This window comes from Lynx rufus, unplaced genomic scaffold (assembly GCF_022079265.1).
Source record: "Lynx rufus isolate CCGP_SWC_20201006 ecotype Redwood Valley unplaced genomic scaffold, mLynRuf1.p SCAF_3, whole genome shotgun sequence".
Lineage (NCBI taxonomy): Eukaryota > Metazoa > Chordata > Mammalia > Carnivora > Felidae > Lynx > Lynx rufus.
In genome coordinates this window covers 70,225,743-70,248,582 of record NW_025814845.1, presented here as the reverse complement: position 1 = coordinate 70,248,582, position 22,840 = coordinate 70,225,743, and the positions used below count along the sequence as shown (strand labels likewise).

Genomic DNA, 22,840 nt, shown 5'->3' with positions numbered 1-22,840 from the left:
AGACACTAGGACCCCGATTCTATGTATGCCAGCAGAAGATTTAACTCAGACATGCTACAAAGCAACAAGTGTCTCATCTGAATTACTAATTGAAAACGGGGCAAAGGGACAACCCCCCCCCCACCCCGCCTTTGCAATATCAAAAATCTAACCCATAAGTTCCAGGAAGAATTCCCAGGCAGACTGATGTTACTCATGGTATGTTCTGAAAGGGTGACAATAGCATGAAGACCATCAGTCTCTTGCCTACTGCCTTTTGGAAATTGGAAATAGGAATGGCAATGGAGATCTGGAAATCATCTGAAGGGAAAGATAAATGATTTAAAACAACTTCAAATAATTCATTAAATACTAATCAAACACCTACTATGTAACCAAGAATTGTGTTAAGCCCTGGGAATATAATAAGTGGTAACAAACATGCATAGTCCATGAGGAAAGAAAAAACAGTAATTCAGTAACTTCAGGGTACTAAGAGCACTCATGATAGGTCAACAGCTTCCCAGACAATTTCACTCCTTTTTATTCTACCTTTTTCCTTCTTTCTCTCCAATCTTTGACAACCAAAGCTAGATGCTGACTTGACAGTTTTACCTAGTTGAAGCTTTAGTTTTGCTAGTTTGCTTGTTTCTGGTAGAGTTGGAGCAGGGTCACTGAAGAGAACGGACAAAGAAAGCCCTATAATCCCTCAAGTAATCCTCTGGCATCCTTATCTGATGTTATGTTGAGATATTCTGTTTGATTTGACAAAAGGAGGTGATTAAATGATTGCAAAATGAATGAAAGACCTTAAGAATGGCTGTACTCCATAATTTTAATGATAAGACCTCTGCTGTTTCATCACCCCTGTTTAAAGAAAACCTTGGAAGTCATTTAGAGGAATAGAATGAAGGGCTCACTTTGAGAGGCTTTTTCAAATCAATGTCGGAATGAATGCTCAGCTCTCTTAGGGCATCTCCAACAAGATTGTTCCTGCGAACGTGAAGGACCAGGAAGGGGCTTCTGGCCAGCAGAGGCTCCAAGGTGAGAAGCATGAAGACATTCTGCAGGTTGGCTCCGTTGACTGCCACCTGGAACATCACATCGAAGAACACAATTACTCAGTGTCTTTGTAAGTGCAGACCGCAGCCGGCTGTGCCTTTGGACCTGGGGTGGTGGGGAGCAGGCTGATTGCATCTCCGTTTTGTTATTTCTGATTTTCCAAGTTGCTCATGTTTACAAAACACACAAATCTTTCTAATCTGAACCAAAAGAAATTAAATGAAACAGATGAAGCATATGACCCATAACCAGTTCCATGAAAATGACTGAGACCAGCTAATTAAGACTGAAATAATCATCAGAGTACAAGAAACATGATGGAGAGTTGGTAAAAACCATGACTCTCAAAATAGCAGGAAAAGAAACCTAAGAACCACTTGTTAAATGGTTTTTATTCTTTGAAACTGTCCACTTTCTCTGGAAAACCTTTACATTGACAATAACATGGATAAGTCACTGTGAAAACAGATACTTATATACAGATACACACAGAAAGCAAGAGAAAGATGGAGAGAAAGAGAAGGATAAACGGAGTAATAGATCTACCAACAGTAGGAAGGTAGATCTGAATTGCTAATTCACAAAATGTCTTTGTAGACTTCTCAAAGTCAATTCTATTTTATAATAAAAATGTGTATTTAAATTAATAAATAAATTAAATCTCTGTAACTTAAGTTTTTATTCAATAAAGAATTACCAAGCTCCATTTAATTATCACTCTGTCTCTACCAAGGGCAGCAAACGACGGCCTGCAGACCAAATCCAGCTTGCTGCCTGTTTTTGTACAGCTCTTGAAATAACAATTTTTTTTCATTTTTAAATGACTGGAAAAAAATGAAAAAAAAAAGAATATTTCACATGTGAAAATTATATAAAATTCAAATTTCAATATACAGAACATTTTATAGGCATAATGTCATGCTCATTCATTTACTTACTGTCCGTCACACTTTCTGTGCTACCACACAGATAGTTGAATAGTTGAGACAGACTATATGGCCCACAAAGACTAAAATATTTCCTATGTGGCCCTTTATGAGAAGGCTTGTCAACCCCTGATCCAGGTAAACATGCATTCATGTATATGTGTTACATCCAACATAAAATTGCTGAAAAAATTTAAATAGTTCTAAAAAGTTATAATTGCCCCTCATCTAAATACACTCTCTCCTGTTAAGTTAAAGTTACAATTGAATGCTTTGGATAAACAAAACACAGAAGAGGAAATAATTTTTTAAATATGATACCTGCATCTGTAGTTCAGCATCAGTCTGTAACATTTTGGTCTTGGCTTGGGCATCAAAGATGAAAGGGTAGGAACAAAGTGTTACAGTATCCTAGAATAAAACATATTATTGGCAATATTACAGTGCTCCACAGAGAACAGTGCTGGATAAATATATAAGTAAATGAAAAAGGATCATTTACCTGTATTATAGATGGTCTAGCCTTCTGTATAAAGAAAAATAAAAAGTCTGTTACTTAGATTGCAAAACCTGAATTTTCTACTCCCTGAAAGTGTAAAATACAAACAACAAATCATATAACCTATCTATTTGGCCATGGAGAGAGCTAACACCATTTGAATGGCTGACTCGATTTTTGATAGAACATACCACATGTTTTGATGGGTATAAACTGAGAAAAAAATACAAAAACAATTATAAAAAATTTTAAAGACCTTTAAAGACCATTCACTGACTCCACAATTCACAGCATTAAAAGAATTCTCTTTTATAAGAAATCTAATTCTAAAACGGGAGCTTTACAACCTTGATTTCAGAGATTAATTTTGTTGGGTAAAGTGGATATTGCAGATTGCATTTTGTCAGCATGTTACATCTCCTTCTTACACACACACACACACACACACACACACACACACACACACACAGAGTTGCTTCTCTTAGAAGAAAACAAATATTTAGAAAGCTGTCCCTAACACAACATGTGAATTAGTGCTTGTTCTACAGAAGATATTTCATCAATATGTGAATAAATCTAAATAAAATTTTGAGCAAGGGAATAATAATAAATTTTTTAAAACTACAAATGAAGCCTATCTACAAGGTCTGTCACCATTTCGTTTACCAAGGGAAAAAAAGGAAATCTTTTTCCTGAAGGTTGTCAGGTTATATAACAAACATTATTTATTGATTTAATAGAAACAAAAACATCAACAATATATATCCTGTTGATCTGTACCAGTATTTCTAGAACAGAAAACTGCAGTCTTATTCTCAGAGATCTGAGAGTGCTCCATTAATTTTTAAAAATTCTGTGGGTTCTTTAAAATGATATCCTTAAACAAAATTAATGAAGATGCATTCTCAACAACTTCCTTATAGTAATTTTCATTTATTTTAAAGATCGCACTGGTATCATATACTTAATTGTCCAAGGGGAATGAAAAAGAAGAAAAGCAGTCTTCCTTTGTAAGTGATGCATTTGTGCCCAGGAAAAGGCCAGAACAGTCTTGGCCCGCTGCATGAAGGAAGGTTTAATAGCAGCTGAAAAGAGAATAGAGCTGAGTCATCTCAGGGCTGACAGGCCTGGGAACTCAAGCACCCAGGCCTGACAGTGTGCAGTTCCTCTCCACAATGCAACTAGGGTTTGGTTTCAGTAAGACGTTTTTGCTGTTCCATTTAATCATGAGGCTCATCTGCATTTTGATTTTACAGGTTTTTATTTAATTTGTAAGATATGGTTTGGTTCTATACCTGTTTAAAGGCTATTGAATAAGAAGTATATAACTAGCTCCTTTTGTGTTTGTTTGTATTTCAATGAAATAATTTAACAGCAATTTTAATTAAAATCCATCCTGTTAATTCTTTAGAACTAGGTTCCTTTAGGGATCTTGGAACATTTCCCTAGACTGAGAAACCCGAACTGGAGAGATGATTCCAGTCCAGTGAGACAAGGTATGGAATCACACATATATAATCCAGGCTAATTTCATTCTCATCCCTTCATATCTAATTACTTTGTATTTAGGAACTGAAATCACTAAAATTTTTAAAAGCCCATATACCATCAAACAGCACTCCACAAAATGATCTTCTAGTCTAGGTACCTGAAAAAAGTATGAGCAGCCTAAGGAAGCAGGTTTATTTTACAACTGGTGGCAATATTCAGAATTTTCTAATCTTCCTCTCAGAAGAGATTATTTAAGCATTATTTGCTTATTCTCAAGGATAAGAAAGATCTTTAACATGTGTTGGCCTATAAAAGCAAGATAAAGCTTTGAACACTTCAACTGTAAAAAGGACTGGGAGAGAAGTGACCACAGTGACTATAAAAACAGTTGCTGGCATTATGGCATCCTAGCTGTAAATACTTCAATACTGGTGTTTCTGTTAGGACAGCATAGTTATTTCAGACATCAATCAGGAGCTCTGTCTGCAGGTCCTGGCTCCACATCTCTGACTACCCTGCTGCCCCTCCCTGCAAGCCCTCCCAGGCACCTCTAGATCCACCTCTGCAGGCCTGGTCCCTCCCATCACCCTTTGCCTGACCCCTTCACCCCTGGAAGAGCCCAGTTTGGGAAGTAGGCCCATGTCTCTTCTGCAGAAGGAGAGCAGTTATAATAAGAGCAAGGTCACCATCCTCTCAGGTAGGTGGGCTGGCTGGAAAGAAACCCAGAACTGCCCCAATTAGGAACCAGAGCCAAGGCCAGAGTTAACGGTCCATAAGACCCTCCTCGTTCCAGGGGAGGACCACAGTGCCAGGTCTAAAGAAGGCAAAGGAAGAAAGGGTATTTGGTCAAAAGAAGGAGCCGACCCGTATGAAGGTCTACTTATACATCCTTGAAATCTGCTGAGAGTAGATCTTAAACATTCTCACCACACACACATACACACACAAAAGCAAACAAAATGAGTTAGGTATGTGATCGATACGTTAAGTAACTTGATCTTGGCAATCATTTCATAATGCATATCAAAAATAATCACATTGTATACTTTAAAAACATATAATTTTATTTGTCAAGTATTCATCAATAAAGGTGAGGGAAAATCCACTTATTATTCATTACCATCAATTAAAAGTAACTTAAGGGGCACCTGGGTGGCTCAGTCACTTGAGTATCTGACTTTGGTTCAGGTCATGATCTTGTGGTTCATGAGTTCGAGCCCCACATGGGCTCACTGCTGTCAGTGTGGAGCCCACTTCAGATCCTCTGTCTCCCCTTCTCTCTCTCTGCCCCTGCCCCACTCGTGCTCGCTCTCTCTCTCAAAAATAAATAAAATATTTTAAAAATAATAAGGGGCACCTGGATGGCGCAGTCAGTTGGGTGACCAACTTTGGCTCAGGTCATGATCTCACAGCTCATGAGTTTGAACCCCGCGTTGGGCTCTGTGCTGATGGCTGAGCCTGGAGCCTGCCTTGGATTCTATGTCTCCCTTTCTCTGTCCCTCCCCTGCTCACACATTATCTGTCTGTCTGTCTCTCTCTCTCAAAAATAAACATTAAAAAGTAATAATAATAATAAAACACGGGTGCCTAGTTGGCTCAGTCTATTAAGCATCCGACTTCAGGTCATGATCTCACAGTCCAGGTTCAAGCCCCACACTGGGCTCTTTGCTGACAGAGCCTGGAGCCTGCTTCAGATTCTGTGTCTCCCTCTCTCTCTGCCTCTCCCCCGGTCACAGTCTCTCGCTCTCTCTCTCAAAAATAAACATTAAAAAAATTTTAATGAAAGTAATTTAAAAAGTATATAAATTTATGTATGAAACAGGGGTGCCTGGCTAGTTCAGTCCATAGAGCATGTGACTCTTGATCCCAGGATCATGAGTTTAAGCCCCATGTTGGGCATGGAGACTACTTAATTAAAAAAAAAATTAATAAAATAAAATAAATTTACGTACAAAATAGCTTTAGCATTCTAGATTAAAACGCAAGACAGCAAGAAATTTAAACTTCAATTTCTAATAATACTATACCTTATACAATAAAAGAAAAATCCACAGAAATCACAAAAGGCCACACTATAATTTGACCTACTAATTTTCTATCTTTCTGTAATAACTACCTGCAATACTAAAGAAGAGATGAGCATCTGGTATTCAAGACCTATATGTGCTTATCATATGTTAAGAGAAAAAACGTAAAAAAGCTGTAGGGGCATCTGGGTGGCTCAGTTGGTTAAGCATCCAACTCTGGATCTCAGCTCAGGTCATGATCTCATGGTTTATGAGATTGACCCCACATCGGACTCTGCACTGACAGCAGGGGCCTGCTTGGGATTCTGTCTCTCCCTCTTTCTACCCCTCCCCCACTAGTTCTCTCTCTCTCACTCAAAATAAATAAATAAACTTTAAAAAAGTTGTAGGGGCGCCTGGGTGGCTCAGTTGGTTAAGTGTCCGACTTCAGCTCAGGTCATATCACAGTTCATGAGTTTAGGCCCTGCATTGGGCTCTGTGCTGACAGCGCAAAGCCTGGAGCCTGCTCCAGATTCTGTGTGTGTGTGTCTCTCTCTCTGCCCCTCCCCTGCTCACATGCTCTCTCTTTCTCAAAGATAAATAAACATTAAAAAAAAAATTAAAACAAAAAAAAATTTGTAAAAGTTGCCCACTTAAGTACCTCCATTCACAGACCTCAATCATGATAATCCAGATTTCTAACACCAGCAACTTCTTTTTCAGCGTCAAAAAGAATTAGGGTTCATTAGAAGTATTTTATTCAGCATCCAGTCACAGAAAGGGCAGATTCAAAGTCAGAAGAATTGGCTTTTATGAAACTAACTAAATTGGTGGGAAAATTGTTGAACTTCTGTGGGCCTCCATTTCCTCACCTACAAACAAAACAGCCTAAATAATTCATAAAGCTTATTTCAGCTCTTAACATTTTATTTTGCCATGACTAGCTACTTGCAAGTTGATAAAACAGAAAAGCTTCTTTTTACAATTTCTAAATTAGCATGTGAAAGCAAGAGTTCATTGCTAGCCTGCACGTTATATTTCCCATGTAAACCCATTTAGAAGATTCTAACCCATTTTTATTGAAAAGTATTTTGTTTTTTCAAGGTCAAGGTTATAATAAAAGCTTATTAAAAACACATTACTGTGTCTAGCACTGATCATCTATTATTTGACAAAGCAAATAATCTTTCTTAGTTAAATAAACCTTATACTCCTTGTTATTAGAAACCACTACTGCACTACTGACCTCCAAAAACTCTACAGGGAAAATACTGCCTCAATGTAGTGATGCATCTGTTAAACTGGCCAGGATTCACACCAAATGTATCTGCTACACATGACTTCACTAAATATGGTGGCCAAATTATCATTCTGTTTTCTGACCTAACTCAAATGTATACATACTCCACAGATGGGAGGTCCTAAAAAGCCTTGCATAGGTCCCAAGCCAGTCTGCAATCAAACTGAGCAGCTCTTGCAGAGCCATGGTGACAGGCAGGAATCTTCAGTCCCTTGGATGGCTCATCTAACATATGCTGAGAGCTAGGTCGGGGATATGTGACATCTTCACACCCATAATCCCAAATCAGAGGTGGCCTACCGGGTTCAGGCACTGACATAAGACAACTGAAGTAAGCTAGCTACTGGAAGATGGTAATTAGCAAATGATCCGTTCCTCAATGTCAAAATCTAGTGACAGTGTGGACTGTGGCACATATAAGCCTCATCTAAAGAGCTACTATTGAACTCTAGCCAACTGGTACCATCTGGGAGGACAGGTCATGTTGCCAGATCTTCTAAGTTCCAAGAAAAACTAGAAATTCATTTTACGTATCTTGACTTTTTTATGGTAAGAGACACGTAACATAAAGTTTGCCATCTTTATCACTTTTCAGTGTACAGCTCAGTAGTGTTAACTATATTCACATTATTATGCAGATCTCCAGAACTTTTTCATCTTGCAAAACTGAAGCTCTCTACCTATTAAACAACTCTCCATTTTCCTTCCCCCAGGTCCCAGTAACCACCAGGCTACTTTCTGCTTCTACAACTGTGACTACTTTAGATACCTTGATTTTTAAAATGTTGGCAACTAATTAAAGTTTGTACCATTCTGGCTGATCACCCATTTATGACTCCTTATTGGCCATTTATGATGTCTCAAACACTTCAAAAGTTTCAAGAATGCAAAGCCAGCCAAAACACTGTGACATTAACACCAAAGTCAAGGACAAATTGCACAGCTCAGATTGGGCTTTTCTTGTCCTTATTTGTACTCTGAGAAAAGACTAAAGCTTTAAGAATATGCTTTAGATGAATTCTTACCATGCCTGCTTGATGCAAGAACCACATGAGGTAGTCTTCCTGAATGTCCACAAGATTGGAAATCTCAGGAATGTAAAATGTATCATATTCAACATGCTTCACTTTAAGATTTACCTGATGAAGAACCAAATGAGGACAATTAAAACCCAAACAACTGGAAAATGGCTTTCCACAGACTACCTCAGTAGGACATTTGAGCCTACCATCTATTCACCCCTCTCCCCACTGGCTCCTCTCTATACTCACCTTATACAACTTCTCCAAGAGCTTGAGAGCTGCTGTAATATAATTGTTAAACAGTACGGGAATTAAGAATGTCTTTCTTCCTCTCAGTAGGTACACGACTGCACCTTTATAGAGGTTTACCAGCTTCATGAAATATTTTGGGCATACCTGAGACCACCAGTTATCTTTAGAAAGAAAGAAAAGACGTGTTTCAGCATGTATTTTTGATCAATTATTTATGTCTTCTGCCTACTAGCTAAAAACTGCTCCAGCTAAAAAATAAACATTAGTCTAAAATACAGTTTCCCAAAACTGACTTTAAAAAGAATCCATTAAAGCATTTCTGGAGAGCACAAGAACCCCCTAGAGCTTTTTTTGTAAAGCTTGATCTGATTTTTTTTCTCAAAGACTCATTCAGAAGGCCAAGCTAAACATTCAGTTCCAAAGATCCATGTGGACAAGATGTTAAGACACATGTTGCAGGTAGGAGCATTCAGATATCATCATCTTTGCTGCCCTCAACTCTGCCTCCACCTACATCCTGTACCAGGGATGCATAGGACGACACACCCCAGAAGCAGCAGCAGTATGGAAGCCATGCCTTCCCATCAAGAGGCTTCATTAGTTGTAAAACTACTGTTTCTGTTTCTCCCCAAACTGTGCTTTCTCATAACCAGACAAGAAGGCTAGACCATTGGTTTCTACATTGTCAGAAATAAATTCAGCCATACTGAAATACTTAAAGGATGAGATGACATGATGTCTATGATTTTTAAAAAATATTTCAGCAAAAGTAAAAAGGTGGTGGTAAGGGGAACATAGAAAACAAAAAGGGCCAAATATTGATAATCGTGAATTTGTGTGAATAGGTACCTACAGAGTTTTCCACACTCTGAGACATTCTTTTAAATTTAAATTTCTTTCATTAGAAGTTAAAAACAAGTGTAAAACTAAACAACTCTGATCTCTTTGTACTGTCCTACCTGAAAAAATTAAAATTAAAATTAAAAAAAACCCTCAACGTCAGGTAAAATTCCTTCAGAGATTGCCATCTCTCTACTTCATAGCCTATTAGAACACCTGAAAAGATAGGCCACGAAGGGCTTTGATCTTAAAAAAACAAAACTAAGGACTAACATATTACTAGTGCTTCCATTATTCTTTGTTTTTATATCTTCTGCAAAGGTAGAGCAGTATGGAAAAGCCAGTATTCCATCCTCAGGAACACAGGTCTCTTTACTTATGGGGAGACACACTCAAGTAACATCCTAGTCCATTTGGAACACAGAAGTTACTGAGTTGCAATGAACACCTAAAAAATTTACCAGGAAAAAAAAAAAAAGGGAAAAACCCAGGTGACAGACTTTCTGCACTTGATTAATAAAAACATCTCAGGCGCTACTTCCATGAGACACTCTCCAATTCACTGAGGAACGGAAGGTTCTTATCTCAGCAAAGTGTCCGTAGCCTGCAAAAATCAGTGTGGACTCAACTGTCCTAAAAAAGAAAAACAGAACAAACATTTGGTAAGTCTCCACTAGGTCATTTTCTTCCTCTCCTCTTTTGGAGACCTGTGCATCACACCAAACTATTCATTTCACTCCCACCCCCTAAATTAGGTATAGGAGAAAGAGCAACAGATAGACACTAATTCTTGAGGCACTATTAACTACTAGCAAATGTAGGAGGTGAAAAAATAGTTTAAAGTTAATCTAACTTCGTGAATATTTAAAAATCAAGACGAGTCTGGCATGAATCATTTCAAATAACCTAAATGATGGTTCGATTTGCTCATACTGCAAATATGGCCAGTTAGAAGACAACAGCAAAGAAAGAAAGGTTTGAATGTTAAGGATATTAAATGGCAACAAATAGATTCTCAGATCTCAGTCCACTGAGAGCCAGTGGTCACACCAATGAAATAAAAAATACAAAACCACTGGTATTGATTTTAGCAAATTCACCTAATACTTTGCTGGGGTTTGTATCCAACCGCAGAATGGCCATTGCCAGGGGAATAGTCAATGTTATGTAATACTTGGAATCCTGGAGCAGGGGGAACTCAGGTAGTATTAAATAGATTCTCATGGCTTCAACATCTGGTGGTGAACTTGACAACTGAGGAATCAGGCAACTTTCAAAGCTGTTTAAGATCTGTATGAGAGAAAAGAATACTGAGAAATTCAAACATTGTTGAGATCTAGTTACCTGATCTCTAAATTCATAAGCTTTTCGATAGACTCTCAACTCCCACTCAGTCGGTATGCACAGAGAATCAACCATGAGCCAGGCACTAGTGGTGCTTAGGAGATACACCAATGGAATGAAAAGTCAAACATCTCCACCTGTGCAGACTTCTCTGGAAGGGCATTTCCTTCAAAAGATTTAAGCTAAAAAGAAAGCTCAAGGTAGGTCAAATTCCCGAAGTGAATATTGTAGAATTAAGATTTATACAAGCTTTATGCCTTCTTATCTTACACTCTTTTGTTTCTCTTTAAAGTTGAATTATTGCAATACAAAAATGCATTTTTAAGAATATACTCTGAGGGCACTGGGTGGCTCAGTTGGTTAAGCATCCAACTTTGGCTCAGGTCATGATCTCACAGTTCGTGGGTTCAAGTCCCTTGTCAGGCTCTGTGCTGACAGCTCAGAGCCTGGAGCCTGTTAGGATTCTATGTCTCCCTCTCTCTCTGCCCCACCCCGGCTCATTCATGTACATACTCTCTCTCTCTCAAAAATAAATAAACATTAAAAAAAATAAAAAAGAAGAATATACTCTGCAGGAGTGCCTGGGTGGCTCAAGTTGGTTGAGTGTCAGACTTTCACTCAGGTTATGATCTTGTGGTTCATGAGTTTGAGCCCCATGATGGGCTCAATGTTGTCAGCCTATCAGCACAGAGCCCACTTCAGATCCTCTGTCCCCCTTTCTCTGCCCCTCCCCTATTTGTGCTCTCTCAAAAATAAACAAACATTTAAAAAAATTAAAAAAAGAATAAATTCTGCAAATGTACAGAACTTACCTGCTCTAGAATCATGGAGTGCTGGGAGCTCATTAACTTCTCAAATAACACCCTTGTTGAGTTCAGGTCAATCCCAGGGATTTTGGGACTTGTTTTAAAATGTTCATCAATTCTAAACAAAAATTTCAAATGTGTGTTAATAAAAGAAAAACAAAGCAAACACTCTGTTGGGAATTAGAAGTAGGGAGACAAAATAGTCTATCCATACCGATCAGATTTAAATTTGACCCAGCAGACAAGCTGTGTAAAAATATTACACTTTAAGGAAGCCCAACAGAATTAAGCTCTGGATGGAACCCCTTTTCCAAGATGATCTTAAAGTTTTCAAGTGTTTTTTTCCTTCAATTCAAAGTACAAGCAAGTCATCATTTCGACTTGAGATTATCTTGAAACTTATAAGCAGAGTGTTATTTCCATGATTTACTCTTGTGTGTTTGCCTTTCTCTGTAATTATGGTACACTGAACTAGATGTAGAGATGCTGTGCCTAGGTGCAAAAACATCCCCTGTGCAAACTGGCCCAATCATCAACAAATGGCAGGTAGAACAAAACTCCTTGTTTAAAACTTTTCTCAATAAAGTGTTGTTAAAAAAATCAAATCCACAACAAATACAAAGTTAACGTCTTACACAAGGGATACAATTACATACACCTAAGGACTAATTTCACTGATACTGTTTTTAACTTCCTAGCAACTAATCGTTTTTCCTAACTTTATATAAAGTCATAGCCTTTTTGAGACTTAGAATGTCTCTTTTAAATTCCCACTCTTGAATATACCAAATCTATTAATTACAAAATAACTTTCTATTTGCAAAATAGACTTCTGTTGATGGGTAATGGACACATCTAATAGTTTTAACACTATCTGACAGCAATGCTGTAACTTATAAAAACAGAGAGTTTCTAACATTAAAAAAACAACAACATATGCATTGAAACCTAAATGGTCAAATCAAGAGATGCTTGGGCTTTGTTTGTTGGGTCCTTTGTTGTTATTGCTCTAAAAATAGATCTACCCCAAACACAGAAATTAATTCTGGTGTCCTATATGTAACCTTCTATATGCTTAGAGGTACTTTCTGTCACACTATTAAGAAAAAATAAAACATTTTATCTAAATGTATTTATTCTTTGCAAAAGTGGTCTTTTACTTCAATCAGTTTCCTGTGAGGCATTGTTCATAAGCTATATAAGCAGAAATCCTGAAATAGTACAGTTGTCAGTTAAAAAAATAAAGGCTTTATCCACCTCTCTATGGAATTCATGATCCTAAGGATGAATAACCTTGTCTGGCGAAGAGCCACTCCCAACCTTCATAAAAGCTGTCCTTCTAGAACAAGGTTTCTCAACCTTGGTGCTATTGACTTTTGGGATCAAATAATTCTTTGTTGGGTGGACAGGATTGTGAGGTGCTTAGCAGCATCCTTGGTCTTGGCCCACTAGATGCCAGTAGTATACCCTCCCCCATTGTAACAACCAACAAATGTCACCGGACATTGCCAAATGTCCTCTTAGAAGATAAATCAGCCTGGTGGAAAACCACTTCTAAAAAACCAACATCAGCACAATCCTGAAGACTTTTCCCTAAAGGAAAAAGCTAAATATTAAAGCTGAAATAAACTGGATGAGCTCATTCCAGCTGCCCTAATGATACAAACAAATGACTTGGCAATCTCTAGCTGTAACAGAAGAAAAGTTTCTGAGATGACCTCTTGCAACCCAGTTAGGGACATCATTTTTTGGTGGGGGAGGGACTGGGATTCACATACAGAACTGAATTCTAAGTTCTTCTTGGGATTTCATTTGCCTGGTCACTGACAAAAAGGATTGAGAGATGGTCGAGAATTGGGGTCCCCAAAGATCAAAACCCGTGACAAAACCCTTCTGCTGCATGAGGTTCTTCAGGGGGATACCTGCAGCAGGGATAAGGCCAAGCAAAGAAACACTATTTTACTACCTGGAAATTCAGTCCGAATAATCTCCTGGTGAACTGGGCTAGCCCTAAGTCCAAGGAACTCCTGAAGCTTCCTTGGAACACCCCCTGAGCTCACTGGTTTTGAGAAAAGAAAAATCTATGGGGAAAGCAAACCAATGAAACCCAGGAGATTAAATAATTAAGAATTTAAGAACAAATACAGTGCACATGTGGGGATACCATTTTAGAAAAACCTGAGAAACCTTACTATTGATTACACCAACTCTTTCTGAGATAGTCTCTATGCTAATCTGCTGCTTTGCCAACCAGGCATGAATCAGCATTGCCCTTCCTGACACCCTCTCATTCATCATTATTAGGCATTCCAAGTTTTGCACAAATCATCATCAGTGAATTAAGGCCAACCACCATCAAAGAGAACAGAAGTCTTTCACTGCCTTTGCTGAGTATTTGCATCACATGTGGGTATTTTTTTAAGATTCTAAATCACTTACTTTTTTTCAAGAAAACTTCCATTCCAACAGGCTGCAGAAGATAATATCTGAACAACACCACTGCTCAGAAAGAAAAAGGTAGGCAAGCCTTTAATAATTACAAATAAATGGTTACTCAAGCCTCAATAATAGATTAGTCATCTATTCCAGGGTTTCATTAATAGCAGCTCTTTCTTACCCAGATGAAGCCTTGGAAAACGTACATTTGCTGTAGAGAAACATTGTGTCACATCTCAAAATAGACAAGTACTTAAGTTTTCCATAAGTCATGTTAAAATCAAAAGTACCAAAGCTACTGAAAGAACAATTCTTGTACCTGATAATGATCTCGAACAACCTTCTGCCATCAACTAAGATACTCCCCAGCTCATCTCCCAACACAAACAAAATATAATCAAAAAAGAGATGTTGAGCTGTTATCTCCCAAACACAGAAATTGTCTTTGCAAATTAATAAGTAAACAACCACTGCCTTCTATTTTGTTTCTTATCTGAGAAAGAAACTGAAAATAAGTGAAGTGAGTGTTTATTCCTATTACCTAGATAACAGAGGCTCTGGGAAAATAGCTAGCGTCTGAAGACCCAGAATGAAACTGCGTGTGAAGAGTCTTGGACCCTCTCATCTAGTATATAGAAAAGGGAAGGAATACAAAAAATACATGGTTAAGGAGGGGGTTGCAATAACTTCTGGGTCAAGAATGGTCTTTAGAGATAACCTCTTTCATCCCCTCATTTTATAAATGAGAGAACTGGGAACTAGTAAACTGTCAAGGTCCCAGGAAAGCGGAATCCATCCTGCCCCTCTCAGGATGAGTCTAGTCCTCTTCCCTCACCCCCACATCCTTCTAGCCTGAATTCCTCATCAGACCCACCTAAGGTTAGAGAAATTCTGAGGCCCGCCATGAGCTGCTTAAGGGCATTCTCAATGATCCCGGTGCACCCCAAAGTTTAGGGCCCTGGTCATTTGCCCTACTATACTCTATGTCATAAAGAAGATATACACATTTCAGTATACAATGTACACAGAACATGATTCATTCATTCCCAAATATTAGATGGCAGAAAAATGAAAATACTAAGGAAAGCCAATGAAAATGTATAAAAATGTGCACAAAAAAATTTCCCCTTTAAAATAAACTGGATAAAAGGCATCAATCCTTTTTACTTTATTTTCTCAATTTGGCATTATATTACCATCTCGACTAATCATTCTGAATGTGAAAATGCTAGAAATTATTCAGGTTAGGTAAGCTAACATTTGTCTTACTTTTGGGATGCTTTGGGATCCACATATGAAGAAACTCTTGATGTTAAACCATAAAACTGAGCTTTTTTAACATAAAGGCCAACCCATGCCTTCATCAGTCAGGATTTTTAAGATCTGAATAAGGTAAGGTTAAGGGACACACTCTGAGAGAATGGGGGCAAAAATTATTATGTTATCTGGGGCTAAGGACACCAAATCCTCAAGAAATACGTGCCAGAAAAACAAAAACAATAAAAAGATTCCCTAAAATGTAAAACTCCATTCATAACCTCAATACGGAAGTAGGGGAAATTACTGAGCTAAAAGATTCCAACGTACTCTGGAAAAATGAAAATGAAAACAAGCAGCCACATACTTGATTGTATTTGCATTGTTGTGTTCTGAGAGTTTTTGTCTCCAAACTGCTATGGTTTCATCATTTATTAGACTGGTGTAATGTGCTTGGTTCATCGTCCTAAAGTCAACAGCAGGGGAAGAATTCTGGAGGATTAAATATAACAGTAAAAAAAGAGAAATTATGTAGGTTGGATCTTTTCTCTTTCTCCTCATATATTCTCAATCTTGTGTTCACAGGAGCTGGGGTGTGCTGCCCACACCCCCCTCTACACTCCCTGAGCTGCTGAGAGCGTAAGCTCCCAACAGCTCCCAGCTAGGCTACACTCCGAGAACTGCCCTTGGCCACTGCTTCATCCCTCTAACGTCCAGGGGCAGGTAGAGGTGTAGTATAAAGGCTTAGCCTCCTTGCCTCCACTCAGGACTGGCTGAAGAGCCATCCTGACTTCAGAGCTCCCGAGGAGACTGGCTTAGGCCTCTGTTACACAGATCCGCAGTCTCTCCCTGCAGGCCCAGGGCTGCCTCCTTCATCCCTAAATAGATGCCTTCCTACCACACTCCCCTGAAAGACTGTTTCAACATAAATCTCAGTCTCACAGCCTGTTTCCCAGAGAAACAAACCCAATATGGCTTTTCCACACTTCATTCCCCTCTGCTTTGAATCACTGTAACATCAAGGCTTTTAAGGTATTGATCATTTGCCATAACTAGTCACACAACTCCAACAAAATGTATTATTAAAAAGTTAAGTTATAATCCATATTGCAAATAATCTATAAAAACGTAATGACTCTTAATTTCTTGTTCCAGGTATATAGTTATACATTTGTAAGGAAGGTGCCAAAAAGGACATGTCAATAATGGCCTCGACAATTCCAAATGCTACAAGCATTATACATCCTTTCTTCAGTGAGATTTTAAAAAAAATAAGCACTTTTGTTTTCTACAATTTATCTTATTCAACTGATATTACCCAAAACCTATTCTTGATCTAGAACTAAGAAAAAGTTGAAAGTGCTTTATACCCTCCATAACTGTCACTAGAAAAGAGGGAAAAGGTTATATTAAACCATTCATCCATCAATTCATAACATAATTATTTTTTCCTCCTTTGTACCTACACATGAAAATACAACTTCCAAAGTAAATTTTCTTTGTTACTTCCCCCATAGTTGTAAGATATTATATAATAAGGGGAAAGGAGAAAGGCATATAACAAATCACACGTTTGACAATGTTTTTGATCATCTGGGTCTTGATAATTATTTTATTAAAATGGCCACAGACATCTAAGAGAGAACAAATTCATCTTGAATGACACAGAGAAAAATCATAAGACAAAGTAGACACTTGAACACACACATGCAAGACTGCCTCTTCACCCTAGTCTTAAAACCACGGGTGTTATCTAAATTTTAATTACTTTCCTCATTTACAGTGGTAGCTGAACAGAGACTCTAACATATACTTACAATAAAACATTTCACGTGGAACTACTTTCTCATTCTTCATCGCATGTCCAATAAACTACAGATGTCCTGAATGAAGTATAATCTCAGAATCACTTGAAGACTCAAGAAAAGGATATGAATTTTCTGTGCCTTCTAATTATACGTAGGCCGAAAAGAAAAAACAAACTGACCTAGGATCACCTTTTCTCAACTTTGGATCATGAGAGCTTTCAAAATCTTGATGGCCAAGTCACACTCTAGACCAATTAAATCAGAATCTCTAGAGGCATCAGTGTTTTTTAAAAGGCCCCTAGGTGATATCAATGGGCAACCAAGGTTGAGAATAACTGTTGGGAAAGAGAGAATTATGTTACCTACAGGTGCACATGCACCCTAACATCCCAACATTCCTTATTCAATCCTATCCAGTGAACAACAAGAAAGGAAAAAAAGGGGCTATGGTTTGCATTCACCAAATTTCCAAGACGTGGAATCAAAGGTAGTAAAACAGTATCTATACCCAACTCCTCCCCTTCCTTCTTCTACCTCAGACCTAGGATTCACTGAATAAGCTGTGTTTATAGAAATGGAGGCCGTCACTACACAGATGCTTTTCTCTTAGGTCTTTTAAGTGATTCTTCAAGTGTGATGGTAACAGGGTAAACACATGATTTTATCAGTCTCTGTATCTAAACAAACATCTATGCTCAAGTAGAAGTGCACAGGCTTCAGTTTTAAAGAGAAAGAGCAACACCTTTCCAAATAATAGTCTATTTTTAGTTTCTTCTTTGTTATCTTACATTTTTAATGCATACCCCTCTTACCAGTGGTTTAACCTTTAATCTGCCCTATTTCTTTAACCTTACATTATTTTAGATTCTTTTCATCAATGTTTTGTTTTCCAGTCCCAAAAGTGTTAAGTACAATAAATTTTAAATCCAACTACTTAGATCAGGTACTGTATTTATAAAAGTAGTAAAACTAAGTTTTTATGTTAACTTTCACAGGAAAATTAAAGTTGGACAATTTTATTCAAGTCAATTCCTAGGGAAATGAATACTTCAAACTCTAATACTTATGGACAAAAAATTATTATCCTGCAGAGATTTAGTGCTTTTCATATTTCACTTTACTCGCATTTTGAAGAAACAAAAAAGCATCTCAGTTTTCCAAGATTTCTCTGTGAAGCACTGAAGCCAGGCCTAAAATAGGTCTAACACAGCAGTTCCAAATCACCCCAGATGGTAGCACTAAACAGAACCTTCTCCAGGCTCCTGACCTGCAAAATATCTAATTGTCCACTTCCACTGTCCAACCTGAAGCCACAGACTCCAGCACAACCTCTTCTACCACATCATAGAATTATACTGACTAGAAGGCAAGAATATTGTGTATTTAAAGATGGCAAAGTATCAGTCGAATGGGGAGAATTTCCAGGACTCATAGGGCCCTTGTCTCCACAGCTCCTCTTTTCCTCCCAACCAATTCTGATTCCTCTGTCATCATGAGTAACCCTTCCCTGCTCTTCCATGAAAGGATAAGAATCAATGCACGATACATGGTTGGTCCTCCGTACATGCTTCCTGAATAAAAGCGGGTGGGCGAGGAAGAAGAGAGGAGAGAAAGCACAAAAATAAGGAAGGGAGTGCAGGGCAGAAAACAAATCTGTGCCCCTGGTTTCAGAATGACTTCCCTTGTCCAAGAAGAACGGAATCAATTAAAAGCTCTGTCATAGATACTGGGCCACTTTCTCTTCTCCCTTCAACCCTGAAAAGATACTGGAATGTCATTCTTCCTGACTTACCCACTACAGTGACATTGGAGACAATCTGAAATTTTAGTGTGGTGCTGTGAGCAAATGATAAATGATAAAGGATATCTGAATACTGTATCATCTCTTTTATATTTTGCATATACTCAATCACATCAAACACACCCACTAAATTTTCAAATACCTAGCATTTGTTGCTACTTAACAGGGAAGAAATGGAAAGTCAAATAATAACAAAGTTATTACAAACTCTCTGGGCCTCCTTAAATATCTTTTGGAATACAGACATAAACAAATAATTTTAAATTATAAACCAGAATCCTATGATTAAAATACCAGGAAAGTTATTGGTACTTCACAGAAGCAAAATAGAGAGAATGTCTTCAAGTTCTAGTTGGCTTACCTTAATAAGATAAAATTGTTAGAAACAAAGAGTAACATTGCTCTCATGTAATTGTTTATAACAATAACTATTGGTTCACCATTATTCCATCCCCTAAGAAGAGTGAAAAGAAATTTTACCTCATATTTGGAGCAAAGTACGAAAGTTTGGTCTCCTCCAGAGAAGATCTGCTTAACAATATGATATTTAAAGCGATCTGTCAAAAAAAATTTTCAACAGCACATTTTTCAGTAATTAAGCTTTTTTCATGATCCCCTTTTCTAATATTCCAAAATACGCTTCAGACTAGTTTCCTATCCATTTTATTTATATCAGAGAAGAAACCTTCTCGCCTGGCTCTCTGCCCAAAACTGTTTCTACTTCGATTAAAAATAAATGTTTAAATGGTATCCCCCACTCCAACCCTACCTCCACCCCCTCCCTAACTGCCAGCTAATCCTGACCTCGTTTCTATTTTTCATTCTCATCTTTCATGCCACTGACCTGAAATTTTAAATAGTCACTACTATCAACGGTAACATGCCTAAGAAATAATTCAACATCAGAGTGTGGTGGTCTCTAGCCCCTTCAGGATGAAGCTTGTCATGTAAGGACCTCCATTTCCTACTCCCTGCTTTATCTTCCATCACACCATATCCACGGTGACTTTCCAATACCACCACATTGCTTTCACTGCTAACAGACCACGCTATTCCCTACCTCCACATCTTCTCCTTCCACCACCACCCCCCGTGCACACTGTACTCTCCATGATGGTGCCTCCTAGGGCGAAGTTGCAACGGTGCTCCTGGAATTGTGCGATTCCGTGGTACTCACCACTGCCCACTCCCTCACAGTCCTCTACCTGGCTAACTCCAAATCATCCTTTAAGACACAGCTCAAACTTCCTCTAACCGGAATACTCCTTGATGCCTTCCTCTGTGCTCCCACATTACCATGAAGGTTCCTAAAACCACAGCATTTACATAATGAATTGAAATTTACCTACTTAACGTTATAAAATCATCCTGGCAAACATCCAAACACAAATTTATGATCACATAAATTAGGTCGTAATGAAACTTTAAGAATTTGTGGTTCCAAATTAATTGATACAACACTTGAGTTTTTAAAATTGGTATATTTCTTAAACACATGCATTCCTAGCATGACTACAATGCCTTGGGGTAAAAGAAATTCTCAAATGACAGAGAAGAGGACAACTAGCCATTCCTTCACTGTGGGGAACATCATCAAAACCAAATTTTGTTTATTTTATATTGTAAGTTCCACTACATTTTTAGATGCTCATATATTCATTCCATACATCTTGACTGACTGAGAAGTCTGTGCCAGGCCTTGTGCTATATGTCAAATTTACAAAAAGGAAAAGACTCAGTCCTTGCACTGAAGTTATAAACCAGGAGAAAACTTATGGTTATTATTGTTTAAAAAGAAAATCCTAATCAGGGCACTTGGATGGCTCCACCGGTTAAGCGTCCAACTCTTAATTTCAGCCCAGGTCATGATCTCACAGTTTTTAAGACTGAGCTCCTCATTGGGCTCTGTGCTGACAGCATGGAGCCTACTTGGGATCCTCTCTCTCTCCCTCTCTCTCTCCCCTTTCACTGCTTGCTCTCTCTCAAAATAAATAAAAATAAACATTTTTTAAAAATCCTAATCAAGCCATAAGTCACTTTATAGTCTTCAAAATCAAAGTTATTATTAAATCACACTTCTTTTTAATGGCTCTCCGGCTCCATGTCAGCCCCTGGATTTATTATTTCAAGCCACTCATATAGAGTGACTGCCTTATTTGGATTTCCAATGAAATGGATGTTATGTTATTTAACTTATTTTTTTAAGGGAAGAAAAAAAATGGCATAAAAAGAAATCATGTCATGTTATGACCAGAGTAGCAAAAGTAAAGGTAACACAGCACAGGCATAAAGAGCACAGGCTTTAGAATGAGGCAGACCTGGGTTTAATTCCTGTCCCCAGAATCTATGTAATCTTGGGCAAGTTACTTAACCTCCTTAAGACTCAATTTCCTCATCTCCAACATAGGAATCATAACCACCAATTCTTAAGGTTGTTTTTGGTGCTTAGCTTAAGTAATGGAGCTTGGTTAAGCATTCAATAAACAGTAACTTTCATTATCAGCAATGATAATAAATAAAATTTATACACCACCACCAAGGTCTTTAGGGCCAAAGTAACATTTTTTGCTTGATCTCAATCGAGATCTCTAGGATCTTAATTATAAGGCCTCATGCATAGTAACTACTCAAGTATTTGTTGATCAATGTTAAAAGAATATATCTCATATTTATTTCCTCCAAAAGACTTCAAGGTAAAAAACAGATATGTGTTCTATAAAAATTTTTTATCACTTAAAATACCATTAAATTCCAATGAAAATCACTCTTACCAGCTCTGGCTGAAAGCTGGCCACTATGGGCAGCCCAGTAACCTTTCACAGGGGATGGGCACTTAACATTACAAGTGTGTCCCGTTCCCAATTGACCTCTTGCTCCACAACCGAATGCATAGATGAGTCCAGAAGAAGGCACGAAGGCTAGAGTGTGTTGTCTGGGGAAAAATAATTTAAAATAACTTACCAGCATAGTTTCTACTAATAGGGATAAACACTCAGACTCTTTTAACCACCACATATGAGCACAGCAATACCTAGGGATGCCCCTAAGAAATCCTACCCCACATTTACATGTGACTGTTTGCAAGCAAGCAGCAGCTGGCTCTCCATAATGCTGCCCTTCTCTGAGACTCTAGGCAACAAGAAGGATGGGCAAGACTTAGAAAAGGCTGCATGGCCTGCTGTATTTGGCCTGTGGGATGACAGAGAAGAAGCAGGGTGGACCAGGCAGAATTTCCAAGAAGTTCTTTGAGGCTCTCTCACTTTCCTTTCTTCATGTCTTCCCCCCATCCTACCAGTCTTTATCCCAGAAGAAACCTAATGTCCCCAACTTGATCCACTCATCTCAAACCCATCCTTGTCACACACTGCTCAGATTAGACTCTCTCCAAACTTTCCCCATAGGTGTGTATGCAGTTAAGATCTCTTAAGATACTGATCCATATGCTTGGTCACGACAAAGACAAAATTCATTTCTGGGTCTTAATAGACACTAGGAAGCTCTGAGGAGCACTCACCGGCCACAAGCAATCTGCGTTACTTCACTGCCCATCAGCTCCAGAACTCTTCTTGGATTAACCTCATCGTTCATGGAATCATGTCCAAGTTGCCCACAGGAACCAGCACCAAAGGTAAACACACCTCCACTCTAACAAGGGACAAATACCACATGACCGCACTGTATCTCTGAGTTTGAGTACACTCCTCCAAAAATCTCTGTATGCAAAATTCTTATCACAGCAGTCTGTACAAGAACACTACACTCACATGATCCTTCACCCAAATCACATCTTTAGTATGTTCATTAAATAAAAAATAATAATAATAAAGGAAATTAAAACTATATCTTTATGGAACAAAGACAGCACTGCTCAAGGGAATAGGCACCATCTTTAAATTTCGAAAGTTGTTTAAAAGTATAATGATGTGGGGCGCCTGGGTGGCGCAGTCGGTTAAGCGTCCGACTTCAGCCAGGTCACGATCTCGCGGTCCGGGAGTTCGAGCCCCGCGTCGG

At 38.3% G+C, this 22,840-nt stretch overlaps 1 protein-coding gene across 2 annotated transcripts in view; it reads right to left on the bottom strand.

The window, feature by feature from the left end:
* The window catches only part of HERC3 (HECT and RLD domain containing E3 ubiquitin protein ligase 3), a 112,115-nt gene that overhangs the window by 29,621 nt on the left and 59,654 nt on the right, over positions 1-22,840 (bottom strand). For both annotated transcript variants that reach the window (XM_047092094.1, XM_047092095.1), the window contains exons 8-19: positions 22,344-22,474; positions 21,601-21,761; positions 19,310-19,386; positions 15,588-15,712; positions 13,967-14,026; positions 11,534-11,645; positions 10,478-10,667; positions 8,535-8,698; positions 8,289-8,402; positions 2,470-2,493; positions 2,289-2,378; positions 900-1,070 (exon numbers count right to left, since the gene is read on the bottom strand). In XM_047092094.1, the coding sequence (XP_046948050.1) occupies positions 900-1,070; positions 2,289-2,378; positions 2,470-2,493; positions 8,289-8,402; positions 8,535-8,698; positions 10,478-10,667; positions 11,534-11,645; positions 13,967-14,026; positions 15,588-15,712; positions 19,310-19,386; positions 21,601-21,761; positions 22,344-22,474 (1,419 nt within the window). The remainder of the gene's footprint in view (positions 1-899; positions 1,071-2,288; positions 2,379-2,469; positions 2,494-8,288; positions 8,403-8,534; positions 8,699-10,477; positions 10,668-11,533; positions 11,646-13,966; positions 14,027-15,587; positions 15,713-19,309; positions 19,387-21,600; positions 21,762-22,343; positions 22,475-22,840) is intronic.